The sequence below is a fragment of the Pseudorasbora parva genome, chromosome 3, assembly GCF_024679245.1.
Source record: "Pseudorasbora parva isolate DD20220531a chromosome 3, ASM2467924v1, whole genome shotgun sequence".
NCBI lineage: Eukaryota > Metazoa > Chordata > Actinopteri > Cypriniformes > Gobionidae > Pseudorasbora > Pseudorasbora parva.
This window is the reverse complement of record NC_090174.1, coordinates 31982633-31998069: the sequence shown is the minus strand read 5'-3', so window position 1 is coordinate 31998069 and position 15437 is coordinate 31982633. Positions and strand designations below refer to the sequence as shown.

The following is a 15437-nucleotide window of genomic DNA, read 5'->3' as shown; positions in this document are numbered from 1 at the left end:
AGCTTGATATGTAGTTTTGTTGGTGTAAATTTAGATTTCTCACATGAAGCACATTATTAGGTAAACCTTTTTTCAGTGAAGTGGTGTGAGGTTCTGTTCTTTGAGTAGTAATCGAGCATCTAATTAAACAACACAGAAAGCACAACAGATGCTTATCTGTCTTTTTGAAAATATTGATCAAGCAGTCTTTCCCATCTGTAGCTCCACATTTCACGGACATCTGCTGATCGGCCCGTAAGACCACCATGACTTTGGTGATCAAACTGTGTTACACAGACACAACTAAAGATTCTCTCATGAATGTAAATTACTATTGATAACAGCCCCCTATAAAGAACCTTAGAAGTAGAATTGGAAATGTGATGTAATTAGAGATTTGTGGCTCTGTGTGAGATAGCTAATCATTCCCCTGGGGATGTTTCATGCTGAAATTAAATGAGATCATATTTCACACCTTGTGCCAGGGAGAAAAACTGGCCCATTTACCTGGGAAGTGCTGTCCAGAGTGTAAAACAACAACCAGTTCCTGTACATATTCACTACCAGACCAAAAGGTATGAAGCTTTATTTGCCACCTTCTTTAAATCACATTCAGTGCTCTTATATCCACATTATTAAAATAAATGTAATTTTTTTTCCAGTTTTTATACACACACATATATATATATATATATATATATATATATATATATATATATATATATATATATATATATATATATAAAAATTACTGATTCTTCTGATCGAATTCTTTGATTAATAAAATGTTCCCCACAAAATTGTAACATTATAAATACTGTCTCTTCTTATCAGTTTATTACTTCCTTGCTCAATAAAAGTATACATTTCTACAAATTGAACCTACGTTTTTGAACAATAGTCTACAATGAGCTTTTGATAGTTAGTAAATAATTACCGCAATCACTCAGTCTGAATGTCTTTGTCCACTTAGGTTCGAAAAGCATATGTCAAGAGTTTTAGACGCCTCACTGTAAGTAAACCGGAGAACTTAGTTCTTGGTTTGCAAGATTAATAAATACTATTATAACCGAAGTGTTGTCTGAGAATTTTTTTTCTATCTTTTGTGTCTCAGAATCTGGAGAGTGTCCGAGAAGGGCCGTGTCGTGAGTGCCAGTGTCAGGAGGGTCATGTGACCTGTTATCAGCACTCTTGTCCCACCTGTCCATTGGGAACCCTAACTATACCGCACAGTGAGCAGTGCTGTCCGGATTGCAATCCAGGTGAGACATGCATCTATATTTGTGCTAATTTGTCTAATAGCAGTGATGAATTGCAAGCCACTGTTGTTAATTACAACACTCACTTATGAATATGTTCCAATAAAATCAGTGAAATTGGGGTTATACTATAAATTAGAGAAAGGATATTTAATTTATTTACATATAAAGAACGTTACATTATTTTATTCCCAGTTCAACAGTTTTTCTTTATATAATAAAAAAAAACATTTTTGAATTGCTCTAAAAATCTTTCTTTATCAGTCCTCCAAGGATCAATTCCTTGGCCATAAAATAAAACATAGTTGTTCTCAGTGGGAGAGAGATGAGAGCTATAGTATTAGATTATATTTTGGTTAGATAACGTAGTTATTTAGCTCTGCGGCACCCATGAGACTCGCGTCTGCTCTATATACTAAATTTCCCTGGTGACTTCCAGAGAGGCTGCGGGAAGGAACATACATCTTTCTCTCTCTCTTTCTCTTAGAAAAGACCACAGAGAGAAAGGAAAGAGAAAATGTTTGTGTTTACATTTTACAGATTTATTAAAAAAGAAAACTGAAATATCACATGGTCCTAAGTATTCAGACCCTTTGCTGTGACACTCATATATTTACCTTTATGACAATAAAAAGTTAATTCTGTTTTTTTCTGTCAATATGGGGTGGTGTGTGTAGATTAATGAGAAAAAAAAGAACTTACCTCAATTCTAGTCAGAATATGAGTCTGATACTGCTCTGTTGGGATGTGATTATGGGGCGTGTTTCAACCGTACCAGGAAAGACATCAATTGGATAGACCTACAACCAATCAGAGCAACGAAGCGACGCATAACATTAGTTGTCATATGTCAACAGAACTCAACTGCACGTGTTGCCAAGTCTGCGTTTTTTCCCGCTGGTTGTTTTCCATATCCGCGAGTTGAAGCAACTATTATGTGATATATAGACCCATGAATGCGAATTTTAGAAGAAGAAAAAAAAAGAAGAAGAATTTTTTTTAATATATAAATATATGAAGAAACAGGGCAAATTGTTTGGACGTTTATACATGTGTGGGTTGTTGTTGGTGGCACATCTCTGTGTTCATGCTTATAAGATTATGCTAATGTAGCAATTAAACACAGAATAGTCTTCTCTCACACTTTGGACAGGAATTAACGTGTCCCCTTTTTTCCCCTTCTATATTTAACAGCACTATATTATTATTCACATGTGGTAAGTAGCAGCTTGCGTGGTGATATGGTTTGTTAGCTGGTTAATGTCCAGATTTTTTCAATATGGCAATGAAAATGTGTATGCATATTACCATTTGTTAACTTGATTGCCTGTGGTGAGAAACAGGAGGAGCCCGGCATCAGTGTTTTATCAGATAGATTGTCGGAAGACATAATGACTTGCAGTGTTACTGTGAGAAATGCTGTGATTCGGTAGGATTTACTTGCAAGTGACCATATTATAATACATTTGCACTCAAAACAAGTACATTTTTCAAATCGATGGGAAGTCTCAAAGGTCATTCTGGTAAAAAAGAAAATGCTTACCTCATCTGGAAAATGGAAAGTAGGATAGTTTTCACCAAGAGTTATTGATTTGCACACACTAAAGTATTTAATTAAAAGTGATTTATGGGGGATTGTCAGAAAATAATAAAGACTTAGAGCTTTCATTTTCTTGCTCTGGATATGAGTCTGGCCTTGTGCTTGCAGGCCGCTCCAAAATTTTTGAATGATCATCAAATAATCACCAATGCACCTTTAATTTCCTACATTGTTCTATTTCTATGTATCTTTCTCTGGCCTCATTGATAGAGCCAGAAACCTGCAAACCAAAGTCCTTAGTAAGGGATTTAACAGCTCATTAGAGACTGATTAGAGAATTAATTCTTGTGCCATGTAATGGCGCCAAAGGGTTCTATTGTTGGAGGCTTGAGTTTCATTTGGACCATGTGGAGAAGTTATAAGTGCCTTATTAGAACACCAAAGACTGGGTGGTGGTTCATTTGCATGACTATATGTGAATTTACTATGATGCCACACAACAGGCAACCACAATTTTAGTTGCTTGGGAAACGCAGACTTTGTAATGGATTGTTAAGCACTGTATTGTAATAATATTTGGTTTAATAAAGGTTTAGTCTACCATTCAATAGATTAGCAATATTTTGTAAAGAGATTAATATGTTTATTCAGCATGGACACATTAAATTGATCAAAAGGGACAGTAAAGCTGTTCTTTTGAGGTTTCTATTCATCATAGAATCCTGCAAAAATAAATTTGCCTTTTTTTGTAAACACTGATAATGGAAATGTTTCTTGAGCACCAAATCAGATCACATTAGAATGATTTCTGAAGGATCATGTGGCACTGAACACTGGAGAAATGATTTTAAAATATACAAGAATAGAAAACTGTTATTTAAAATTGTAATGATATTTCACAATATTAGTGTTTTTCGTGTTTTTTTTTTTTTTTTTTTTTTTTTTATCAAATTAATGTAGCCTTAGTAAGCAAGATACTTTTTTCAAAAACTTAAAAAAATCTTACCGACCCCAGACTTGTGAATGGTAGTGTATATGGTTTATACTGAAGTAGAAAATATGTAGATTAATTTTCGCACAATCCGCAAAACCAGTTTTAACTCTCAGTATTTAAGTGTTGGACTTGTGAGCTTGTTGAGTGCTCATACTTGCTTAAATTCCCTTTTGACCACATAAATATTAATAATGTAATATTGGCTAAAACAGCTTTTCTTAATTTAAAGCGCTCACAATAAATTGAGACATTTGGGTTTGTATGATGTCTTAGTAAAACACACATTTATTGTAATAGCTGCAGGTCAGTTGGGTCCTTTCTTATATGTGCTGGAGAACAAGCATGCAGCCCTCTTGAGAATTGTCTTTGAACTTCCCCGTAGCTCTCTATATTTCTATGGCAACGCTGTTGAAGAGTAATTAGCTGGTGGATGTAAGTGGATGTACCTATTGTAAAGTTAATGAAAGTCATCATGAGTATTGTTATGTTTGAAGAGGATATAACAAATGTCAGTAGACTGGGAAGATTTTAAAATGAGTGGTTCATTCATAAATCCGTAAAATCGTACTTTCATGCTGTGAAAAATCAAACCAGAAGATAGCGAGCAGGGCAGGGCAGGACTACATAAAGTCTTTTAGAGCAGAGGTGATGAGAATCCTAGCTGAAGTCTGTTGAAGTTTGTTGAAATGAATGTTTGTTAACAGTAACTTCATCTGTTCTCTGAGGAGTTTGACTGTGCGTTTTGTGTGTGTGTCTGCAGGAGTGCAGTGTCACAAGGACTGTTTGACATGCTCTGGCACACCAGATCAATGTAGCAGCTGCCGGGACCCTTCCGCCCTGTTAATGAATGGACGCTGTCTGCAGTCATGTCCTGGAGGCTTTTTCGCTCAGGGCAAAGTTTGTGCAGGTATATACAACCTGTATCAGCAACCTTTTTTTAATTGTGTTTTACCATTATACTTCTGCGGCCTACGCTTGTTTTGTTGCATTAATTGCTGTTCTTCATCTGTTTTCCTTTTTCACTTGATTCTCCTCCTCCTCCTCCTCCTCCTCCTCCTCCTCCTCCTCCTCCTCCTCCTCCTCCTCCTCCTCTTCCTCCTCCTCCTATTTTACCACCAACATTCACACACTTCTGACCTTAACATATTTTTACAACATGGTTTTTTAAATCCTCAAAATGCCTTGTGCTTTAGGTGATTTCCATAAATAGTTAATCCTATAGCTTTGTTGGTGTGTGTTTGTGTGTTCTGTATGTGGATGTGCATGTACATGCACATGAGTCATGATTGTCACAGTCATTTCAACAAGTCAAAACACAGACCGGATCCAACACTGGAATTTCCCCTCACTTCGGAGGGCTATAGCATCATTTGACAAATTTCCTGTCTTTAAAAACTGATGTACAGACTCTCACACGCACAATATCAGTTACAGTGTTTTTGTGCCCTGGTTTTGCATAGTGTTTTATCATTACAGTCACAAACCGTATCCCCCAACCCCTATCAACCTGTCTTATTTTTTTTCCCTGCCAGCCTGCCAGCCATCATGTGGCACCTGTGAGAATGACTTTGAATGCACAGCCTGTGGTGGGTCCTTTCTCCTCAGTGACAGGCAATGTGTGACCACCTGTGAAAGAGGACTGTTCCAGGACCACACACGCTGTCTCAGTAAGTCAAATGCAGTTTACATTTCATTCACTTTTAGTGTCTTGACTTTCAGTATTGCTGTTAACTTCTGCTGTACATTTATGATGCATGAGAATGCATTTTTTTGAGTCCATACATTGTATTGTGAAAACCTCACCAGGTAGCTGAAAAGGAAAGATGGCAGAATTAAAAACACAGTATTGATGTATTTGTGGAGCGATCATAAAAATGTTGCCAAAAATAAATGTAACACAAATGTTAAATATATTTAATTTATATTTAAACATATCTATTTAAATATAAAATATATATTAAGTAAATATTACATATATTAACAATTATTATATACAGTGCACAGGATAAATGAGTACACCCCCTCTGAACAAATACAAAACATGTTTTTTTCTTAATAATCAAAAATAAAGTTCATGGAAAGATGGCAAAATTAAAATCTATTAAAAATATGCTTAAAAACAGAGAAAAATATGCCAGTAATATCCGTAAAATAAGTAAACTAGACAATTTTGTCCTCCATCATTTTAAGTATACTGCTCTGACCTGTCTTGGCATCAAGTGTATAAGTTAATGACAAACTGTCACATCTGTCTCCTGGATGATGACCTCCTTAATGCCCTGATCTTTAATGGGGAGTGTTGCCCAACTCGTCTCTTCAGAATCCCCCACAGGTTCTCAAGAGTGTTAATTGCTAACACTGCTAACATCTTGGTGCCAGATACAACATCACACCTCCATGGATTTGTTTGTTCAGCACATCCCACAGATGCTCGATTGGATTAAGATCTGGAGAATTTGGAGGCCAAGTCAACACCTCAAACTCGTTGTTGTGCTCCTCAAACCATTCCTGAAGCATTTTTGCTTTGTAGCAGGGCACATTATCCTGCTGATAGATGCCACAGCCACCAGGGAATACAGTTTCCATGAAAAGGTACATGGTCTGCTTTGGTAGGTGGTACATCTCAAAGTAACATCCACATGGATGGCAGGACCCAAGGTTTTCCACCTTTGGTGCTTTCAGAGGTAGATAGGGGTCAGCATTGACACCCTAACTGGTCAGCGGCTATGCAGCTCCATACACAACAAACTGTGATGTATAGTGACACCTTTCTATCAGAACCAGCATTAACTTCTTGAGCAATTTGAGTAGCTTGTCTGTTTGATCGGACCACACAAGCCAGCCTTCGCTCCCCACATGCATTATTGAGCCTTGGCTGCTCATGACCTTATCACCAGTTCACCACTGTTCCTTCCTTGGACCACTTTTGATAGATACTGACTACTGCAGACTGGGAACACCCAACAAAAGCTGCAGTTTTGGAGATTCTCTTACCCAGTCATCTAGCCATCACAATTTGGCCCTTGTCAAACTCGCTCAAATCCTTACGCTTGCCCATTTTTCCTGCTTCTAACACATCAACTTTGAGGACAAAATATATACACACATACATGGAAAAATTATAAATGCAGCACTTTTTTGCCCTCATTTTTCATAAACTAAACTTAAAGATGTTAGATTTGTGTATGTGCACAAAATGCCTATTTCTTTCAAATATAGTCACAAATCTGTCTAAATCTGTGTTAGTGAGCACTTCTCCTGTGCCGAGATAGTCCATCCACCTCACAGGTTTGGCATATCAAGATACTGATTATACAACATGATCATTGCACAGTTGTGCTTCAGGCTGGGGACAATAAAAGGCCACCCTAAAATGTGCAGTTTTACTGTATTGGGGGTGTCCGGGGGGGTCAGAGAACCAGTCAGTATCTGGTATGACCAGCATTTCCCTCACCCAGTGCAACACATCTCCTTCACATAGAGTTGATCAGGTTGTTGATTGTGACCTGTGGAATGTTGGGCCACTCCTCTTCAATGGCTATACAAAGTTGCTGGATATTGTCAGTAACTGGAACATGCTGTCGTATATACGCCGATCCAGAACATCCTAAACATGCTCAAAGGGTGACATGTCTGGTGATTAGGCTGGCCATGCAAGAACTGGGATGTTTTCAGCTTCCAGGAATTGTGTGCAGATCCTTGCATCATGGGCCAATGCATTATCATGCTGCATCATGAGGTAATGGTCATGGATTAATAGCAAAACAATAGGTATCATGATCTCGTCACGGTATCTCTGTGCATTAAAAATGCTGGGCCGGTTGAATGTACTGCCAATTGCACGCTCCCTTAACCTGCGATATCTGTGGAGTTGTGTTGTGTGATAAAACGGCACTTTTTAGAGTGACTTTTTATTGTGACCAGCCTAAGGCACACCTGTGTAATAATCATGCTGTCTAATCAACATCTTGAAATGCCACACCCGTGAAGTTGATGGATTATCTCGGCAAAAGAGAAGTGCTCACTAACACAGATTTAGACAGATGTGTGAACAATATTTGAGAGAAATAGGCCTTTTGTGTACATAGATCTTTGAGTTCAGCTCATGAAAAATGGGGGGGGGGAACAAAAGTGTTGCGTTTATAATTTTGTTCAATATATTTTTGATACTTTTTTTTATTTATCAAGGGGGCTTTAAATTGATTCTTACAGGATTCAATTATCAAATATAACAGTTTTTTTAGATTATATGCCCTCAGATTATATTTAGATTTGCAAATCCTGTCGTACAACATTTTGTATCATGTTAGCTCTAAAAGGTCAATTTCTTCTTTGCTATTAAAGCCAGATGGAGCATTACTGCACCTGCAGTGCATTCACTCCTTGCATAAGAATCAACCTCAAGAGAAAGGTACCAGGTCTTGTCAAGATGCCTGTCTATAGCAATCCAATCTGGAGGGAATCGTGCATTAGTGACCTGCTAACTGGTCTGTGACTGGAAGCACTAGACTGTACAGCAATTACCCCAGTCCCCACTCTCATTCAATTTCACACTTTAATAAACCTCTCCTTAAGATTGGACCGTATTGTTCTACAAGGGACAAGATGGAGAAGAAATATCCAGCTTAGGTTGTGCCTATTATGGTGGATTTAGCAAGAATCAGTCTTACTAGGGGATTAAATGATGTAGTTTTTCATTTTGATCAAGTGATAATGAGTCATTCTCTCTCTCTCTGAAGGAGTGCAAAAGCAAATGTGTACGAAGTCATATAATCAGTATTGCAAAAAACAGAGGAAATCTTGAGGAAGCTCTCAGATGTTCCTCAGATGTCTCTCTGTCTCTCTGTCTGTGCCTTATAATGTACTTTATTTTTGGTTTATTATGTCTCATGTAACATGTAAACCACAAACAGGCATTATCAAACATGTTTTACATGATGCTACTACTTGGATATCTTCAAATGTATTCTTTCACATCTGCAGCGTTTCAAGAAGTCATGTAAAACTTTTAAGAGTTGTGCTGACAGACATGCCCAAGTGTGCTGTCATTAATATTTCTAACTTGGAAAGCTTTTCCAAACCTACTAAACATGGTTAGCTGCATCTCTTTTTCACACTCTGTTGTTGGCTGTCAAAATATTTTGGTCCCATTCCAGCTTCTCAGGGTTCTGGGCCAGTTTGGTGCCAGTGTGTGAGTCTGTGGCAAAGTGCCATGTAGAACCATGAACGTTTCACACTGGGCGCCGTGCCCAGACCTGTAGTTTAATCCTGAGCACTAGACTCACACAAAGAATCAGAGAAGTTGTCTTGTGACCTTTTTGCTTCACAACATGTTTTCATAGATTCTGTTGTGTTCATAACAATTTCTAATAATTAATTATTCATTAATCACAGTTATTACAGTAGTATTTGAATAATATTTCTACATAAAATCTTCAAATTATGATGCAAGGCAAAATGTAAAATAAATGAATACATGTAAAATCTCTCTCTCTCGCTCTCTCTTTCTCTCTTTTTGAAGGGGTGTTTGACGTATTTTAAGACTTGTGTGATATATTTATATGAAGCAGTTCTGTAAATTTGCTAGAGAGAGTTAGTGCCCTGACTATTCAAATTCAGGTCTCACCAAGGAAATAACTTGGTCTTATAAATGACTGAAAATACTAAGAGAATACCCTCCTTCCATATTTACCCAAAGCCCAATCAAGCCTTTCCAAATTGAGTTAGGAAATTAATAGCCAGATGGTATAAAAAATAAATAAAGATATATTTATTAAAGGGGTCATGAACTGAGAAATCTAATTTTCCTTGAGCTTTTGACATATAAGAGGTCATAATACAATAAGAATATGCAGAATTTTTAGAACTGAAAACGTCCTTGTTAGTCCAAAAACAGATTTAATTTTTACCAAGCCCAGAGAATGACTATTGACTTGAATAGGGCTATCTATTCATAGATAGGTGAAAGAAAAATAAACACCTACTTCATCGTTGCAACTTTGGCCCCGCCCACTGCCGTGTCAGTGAGATGACGAGGACAGAAGAGCTATATAGGATCTAGACTAAAAATAACTACTGTCCAAAGAATCCTAATGCTAGGATTGTGGGTTTTTTTAAAAACAATATTAATGTCTCAGTTGTGCATTATTTATTTGTATTGGGTACATTTAATTGTGGGTTCTCTGTAAATCAGTTGCAATTTTGGCGCAGGCTTTGCAAACAGACTTTTAAGTAACTGTGTTAATTCTAATGCCTGATCTGTAATCAGTGATTTCTGATATGTAATGATTCATGTACAGTCAGATGTTCTTTGTCTATGTGTCAATAAATCAAACCAATGACTGAACTGTCCACTTCACATTGTTTCTTATAAATAATCTATTTAAACTGTGATTAAATTATATATAGAAAGCGATAAAAGAAAGCTTCCTTTACAATTACTGGAGCTGTCAATTAAGCTATTTATCAGTGACTGAGTTCTGGACTCTCACCAAAACTCCTGTTAGAATCAATGAATCTCTTATTTACATTGTGTTTGCACTGTTAGTTATGATGAAAGCATGTCGTTAGAGTGCAGAAATCGAGTTGCGATGACGAGATCACTGCATTAATGCACTCAACATGTCTGTGATCGCCTACAATGCTCATCACTCTAACCTTTCATGTCACAATCTGAATATAATGCCATAGATCTAAATGTAATGTTATAATAAACAGCTTTCACGCTTAGTTATTTTCAACAGCTGTAATAGTAAATGTAGTAAAAGTATCAGAGAGGATTCCATGTGTAATGCTTATTTCAAATGCAAATATGTTAGCCAATCACAGCAGTGGGTGTTTACACTGAATCAGAGACGCCCCTTTCAAACAGAGCGTTCAAATCAGAGGGCTATAATCAGTGTAGGTCTTTTTATTTGATTTTTGATGTAAAAATAATACTATTATTTTACCTACACCAGGCTGTTGTGAAATTATATTGTTTATGTATTTGAATGCACATATGCAGCATCATCTTTATGCTACTGTTTGTCCTTCAAATTTCCAGACTTTGTTTATATATGCAGGTGTGTTCTTGTCTTTTTTTTGGTACCCTTTACAAGTTCCCTCAGAGAGGTCATCTTTTGTTCTTGTCTGACTGATGTGTTTTCTCTCACAGTTAAAGTTAAATCACTTTTATTCCTCACAGAAAAGCCAACACAAGACCAGAACATAAAGTAACCTTGTAAATCCGGCTTATGTTGTGTGTGTGCTTGTGTGCGTCTGTTTTAGTTTTCCTCACTCACTTTGATTTGAACATGTTATTGACTTCTTCTCCTTTAGATTGCCATGACTCCTGTTCATCATGCCAGGGGCCGGGGCCGCAGGATTGTTTGACCTGCTCAGACTCCTCTCACTTACTAAAGGACGGATTCTGTGTTTCAGACTGTGGCTTAGGCTTTTATGCTAGTCAAGGCAACTGTTATGGTATGATGGGCACAATTCATATTTTAGTTACTCATTGTGGGTTTGTTTGTGTTTTGGTTAATAATGAAATTAAACGGTTTAATAAATGTTTTAATTAAACACATTTCTGAGTAAAATTTGGTGCATAGTATGACTTCTTGAGTAACAGAAGGCCGAACATTACACTGTGTAGTGAATTCCAGCCTTACCGTGCACTCAGTAATTTTTATATAATTTAATAGATTTTTTATTTGAATATAAATATGAAGTATTTTGATTATGTATCTGGTGTAGTATTTACTAGTCAGATTGTAATGACTTTAATGGCCTTATTCATTGTCTTATCACTGCTGTTGATAATATCCTGCTAAATCGAGACAAAAGCCTGCTTCCCAAATGTCACCCCAAATGCGTTTAAGCTTCAGCCCGACAACACTACAGCAAATGCAGAATGACACTCTAAATGTCTGTTTTGCGGCGAGAGAACTTAAGCTGCCACAGATTCAGCTTGTCTTTTTTAGTATAAGAAAGAATCATGTTGATGGGAGGTTTTTTGGGTTCTGACTATGGGTAAAAATAGCTTGTGGTTTGAGCACTTTAGATCTCGTAATCACATGCTGACTTTGAAAATACTATGGCTTTTTTTGCATCCATTTGTTCTATTATGAATGTTATTGTTTCTTATTTTAAATTGCATATTTTAGTCATATGGGGTTTTACTAAATTTTTAAACAATTGGTGCAGTATTTCTTTTTAATAATTTTCACTCAGAAACAATATGTAAACACTAAATTAAACATGCTTAACATACTTCATATTCTTTGTTTTATTTAAATCATTTTACAATGTAGAAGTGTCGTTGCCTTCATTATACAGTGGGTACGGAAAGTATTCAGACCCCCTTACATTTTTCACTCTTTATTATATTCCAGCCATTTGCTAAAATATATATATTTTCTCATGAATGTACACACAGCACCCCATATGACAGAAAAACACAAAAATTTTGATTTTATAATAATATTATATAAATTATTTTTTGCTGATTTATTAAAAAAGAAAAACTGAAATATCACATGGTCCTAAGTATTCAGACCCTTTGCTCAGTATGTACTAGAAGCATCCTTTTGATCTAATACAGCCATGCGTCTTTTGGGGAAATATGCAAGTTTTTCACACCTGTATTTGGGGATCCTCTGCCATTCCTCTTTGCAGATCCTCTCCAGTTCTGTCTGGTTGGATGGTAAGTGTTGGTGGACAGCCATTTTCAGGTCTCTCCAGAGATGCTCAATTGGGTTTAAGTCAGGGCTCTGGCTGGGCCATTTAAGAACAGTCCCAAAGTTGTTGTGAAGCCACTCCTTCATTATTTTAGCTGTCTGCTTAGGGTCATTGTCTTGTTGGAAGGTGAACCTTCGGCCTGGTCTGAGGTCTTGAGCACTCTGGCGAAGGTTTTCATCTAGGATATCCTTGTACTTGGCCGCATTCATCTTTCCCTCGATTGCAACCAGTCGCCCTGCCCCTGCCGCTGAAAAACACTCCCACAGCATGATGCTGCCACCACCATGCTTCACTGTTGGAACATTATTGGACAGGTGATATTTTTCTCCACACATACCATACACATAGAATTATGGCCAAAAAGTTCTATCTTGGTCTCAGCAGACCAGAGAATCTTATTGCTCACCATCTTGGAGTCCTTCAGGTGTTTTTTTAGCAATCTTTCATGTGTCTTGCACTGAGGAGAGGCTTCCGTCAGGCCACTCTGCCATAAGACCCGACTGGTGGAGGGCTGCAGTGATGGTTGACTTCCTACAACTTTCTCCCATCTCCACACTGCATCTCTGAAGCTCAGCCAAAGTGATCTTTGGGTTCTTCTTTACCTCTCTTACCAAGGCTCTTCTCCCCCGATAGCTCAGTTTGTCCGGATGGCCAACTCTAAGAAGGGGCCTGGTCATCCCAAACGTTTTCCATTTAATGATTATGGAGGCCACTGTGCTCTTAGGAACCTTAACTGCAGCTGAACATTTTTTGTAACCATGCCACAATTCTGTCCCTGAGCTTTTCAGGCAGTTCCCTTGACATCATGATTTTCATTTGCTCTGACATGCACTGTGAGCTGTAAGGTTTTATATAGACAGGTGTGTGGCTTTCCTAATCAAGTCCAATCAGTATAATCAAACACAGCTGGACTCAAATGAAGGTGTAGAACCACCTCAAGATCAGAAGAAATGGACAGCACCTGAGTTTAATATACGAGTGTCACAGCACAGGGTCTGAATGCTTAGGACCATGTGATATTTCAGTTTTTTTTTTTTTTAATAAATCTGCAAAAATGTCAACAATTCTGTGTTTTTCTGTCAATATGAGGTGCTGTGTGTACATTAATGAGAAAAAAAAGAACTTTAGCAATGATTTTAGCAAACGGCTGCAATATAACAAAACAGTGAAAAATGTAAGAGGGTCTGAATACATTCCGTACCCACTGTTTGTCTATCTATATATACAGTATATATGACATTTTTATATATTTTTTTATCCTGTTGTAGCTTGTGACCCTTCCTGTGCAACCTGTCAACCTGACAACCCCAATTGCATGAGCTGCCCCCCTGAACATGCACTGCATCTTGGGAAATGTGTACCACAGTGTCCACCGCAGTATTACAAGGATGACCATGGCCGTTGCCAAGGTGAAATTGTATTTTATTTAAATCAAATTATCTGTTTTATATTTTGTTCAACACCTCCACGTAGCTTTACTGGCAACCCAAAAATCATAAATCTTGTTTCTAGCAAATTGAAAAAAGCATTCATTCTGAAACCCATTTTCATTGCCAGAGATGCTTTTTTGGAAAGTTTCCCTGTCATTTAAAGTCAGTCCCTTGAAAAGTCTTACCTATTTTTTCTCAGCAAAACCACATGGGTTAGAAAATAGTCATGTCTTAGCATAATGAAGTTGTGTACAATCTATCTGCACATCTTTTTTTGGCAAGATTCCCTACCTAAACAGCTCATAAGAAAGTGCATACATTGTGGCCAATGATTGCAGTTGAATATGAGAGGGCGTTCTGAAGTAGCTATGTTAGATGTGTTAAAGTATTTAAAGCTACATTTTTATCAACCGGCTTGATGAAATTGCCCCTGAAAGGTTATAGGTTAGTAGAGGTCCAGGTTGGTTATTTTTGCTCTCATCTCATGAGATGTCTACTAAATCTCCTGTCCTAAACTATGCCTCTGCTGTTCTTCCAGCCTGCCACAGTTCGTGTGTGTCCTGCTCAGGGCCAGCCGTGTCTCACTGCATCTCCTGCTCAAAGTCTCTCATCCTGAACCAAGGCCAGTGTGTGGAGTCCTGTGGAGAGGGTCTGTTCTCCAGAGAGGGACACTGTCACAGTACGCTGCATTTATACCACTTTAATATTCCCACTCCCACTGTTACATCATGATGTTGTGGAAACTGGGTCATGATAAAACACGATAGATCATAGATGCGCTGTCCCGAAGAGTTTTAGGTTATTACTAAACAGCGATTTGATTCGACCACTCACTAAATGATGCAATGCATCATTAAATTTTAATTTTAAAGTTGGTCTGAATTTTAAAAAGACACAACTAAATGGAGGGACAGACAGACAGACAGACAGACAGACAGACAGACAGACAGACAGACAGACAGACAGACAGACAGACAGACAGACAGACAGACAGACAGATAGACAGATAGATAGATAGATAGATAGATAGATAGATAGATAGATAGATAGATAGATAGATAGATAGATAGATAGATAGATAGATAGACTGCAGTAATAACAGGTTGCATTGTAAGGTAGTGAGGAAAGGAAAGCGAGTACTTTTGTTCTGTAGGGGTTATCTATTACCTGTAGCCGTTTAGGTGTAGTTGTCCCCTGCCCTGGTGTGTCAATCAGTACTGCATTGCGGAGTGTGTGTGTGTCCTGAATACATAACCTACTCTAACTCTGTGTGGAGATTCAGACTGCTTGTTCATTGAAATGTATGTGTTGTAGATTGAATATACAGTATGCACATATAAATATATATTTATATATAATGAAAAATTAGTCATTTATGTTTCAAAATATTTAAATTTCAAAATAAAGGCTGTTCTTTAAACTTTTTTAACAAAAAAATCTACTTTTTTTCAACTGTGATAATTAAAAATGATTCATGGGCAGCAAATCAGTTTATTCGAAGTATTTCTGAAGGA

At 37.3% G+C, this 15437-nt stretch overlaps 1 protein-coding gene across 2 annotated transcripts in view; it reads left to right on the top strand.

Moving 5' to 3' along the window:
* fras1 (Fraser extracellular matrix complex subunit 1) overlaps positions 1–15437 on the top strand; it is a 149537-nt gene that overhangs the window by 56327 nt on the left and 77773 nt on the right. For both annotated transcript variants that reach the window (XM_067438432.1, XM_067438431.1), the window contains exons 10-17: positions 465–554; positions 953–991; positions 1094–1241; positions 4533–4679; positions 5305–5439; positions 11093–11236; positions 13762–13902; positions 14462–14602. In XM_067438432.1, the coding sequence (XP_067294533.1) occupies positions 465–554; positions 953–991; positions 1094–1241; positions 4533–4679; positions 5305–5439; positions 11093–11236; positions 13762–13902; positions 14462–14602 (985 nt within the window). The remainder of the gene's footprint in view (positions 1–464; positions 555–952; positions 992–1093; positions 1242–4532; positions 4680–5304; positions 5440–11092; positions 11237–13761; positions 13903–14461; positions 14603–15437) is intronic.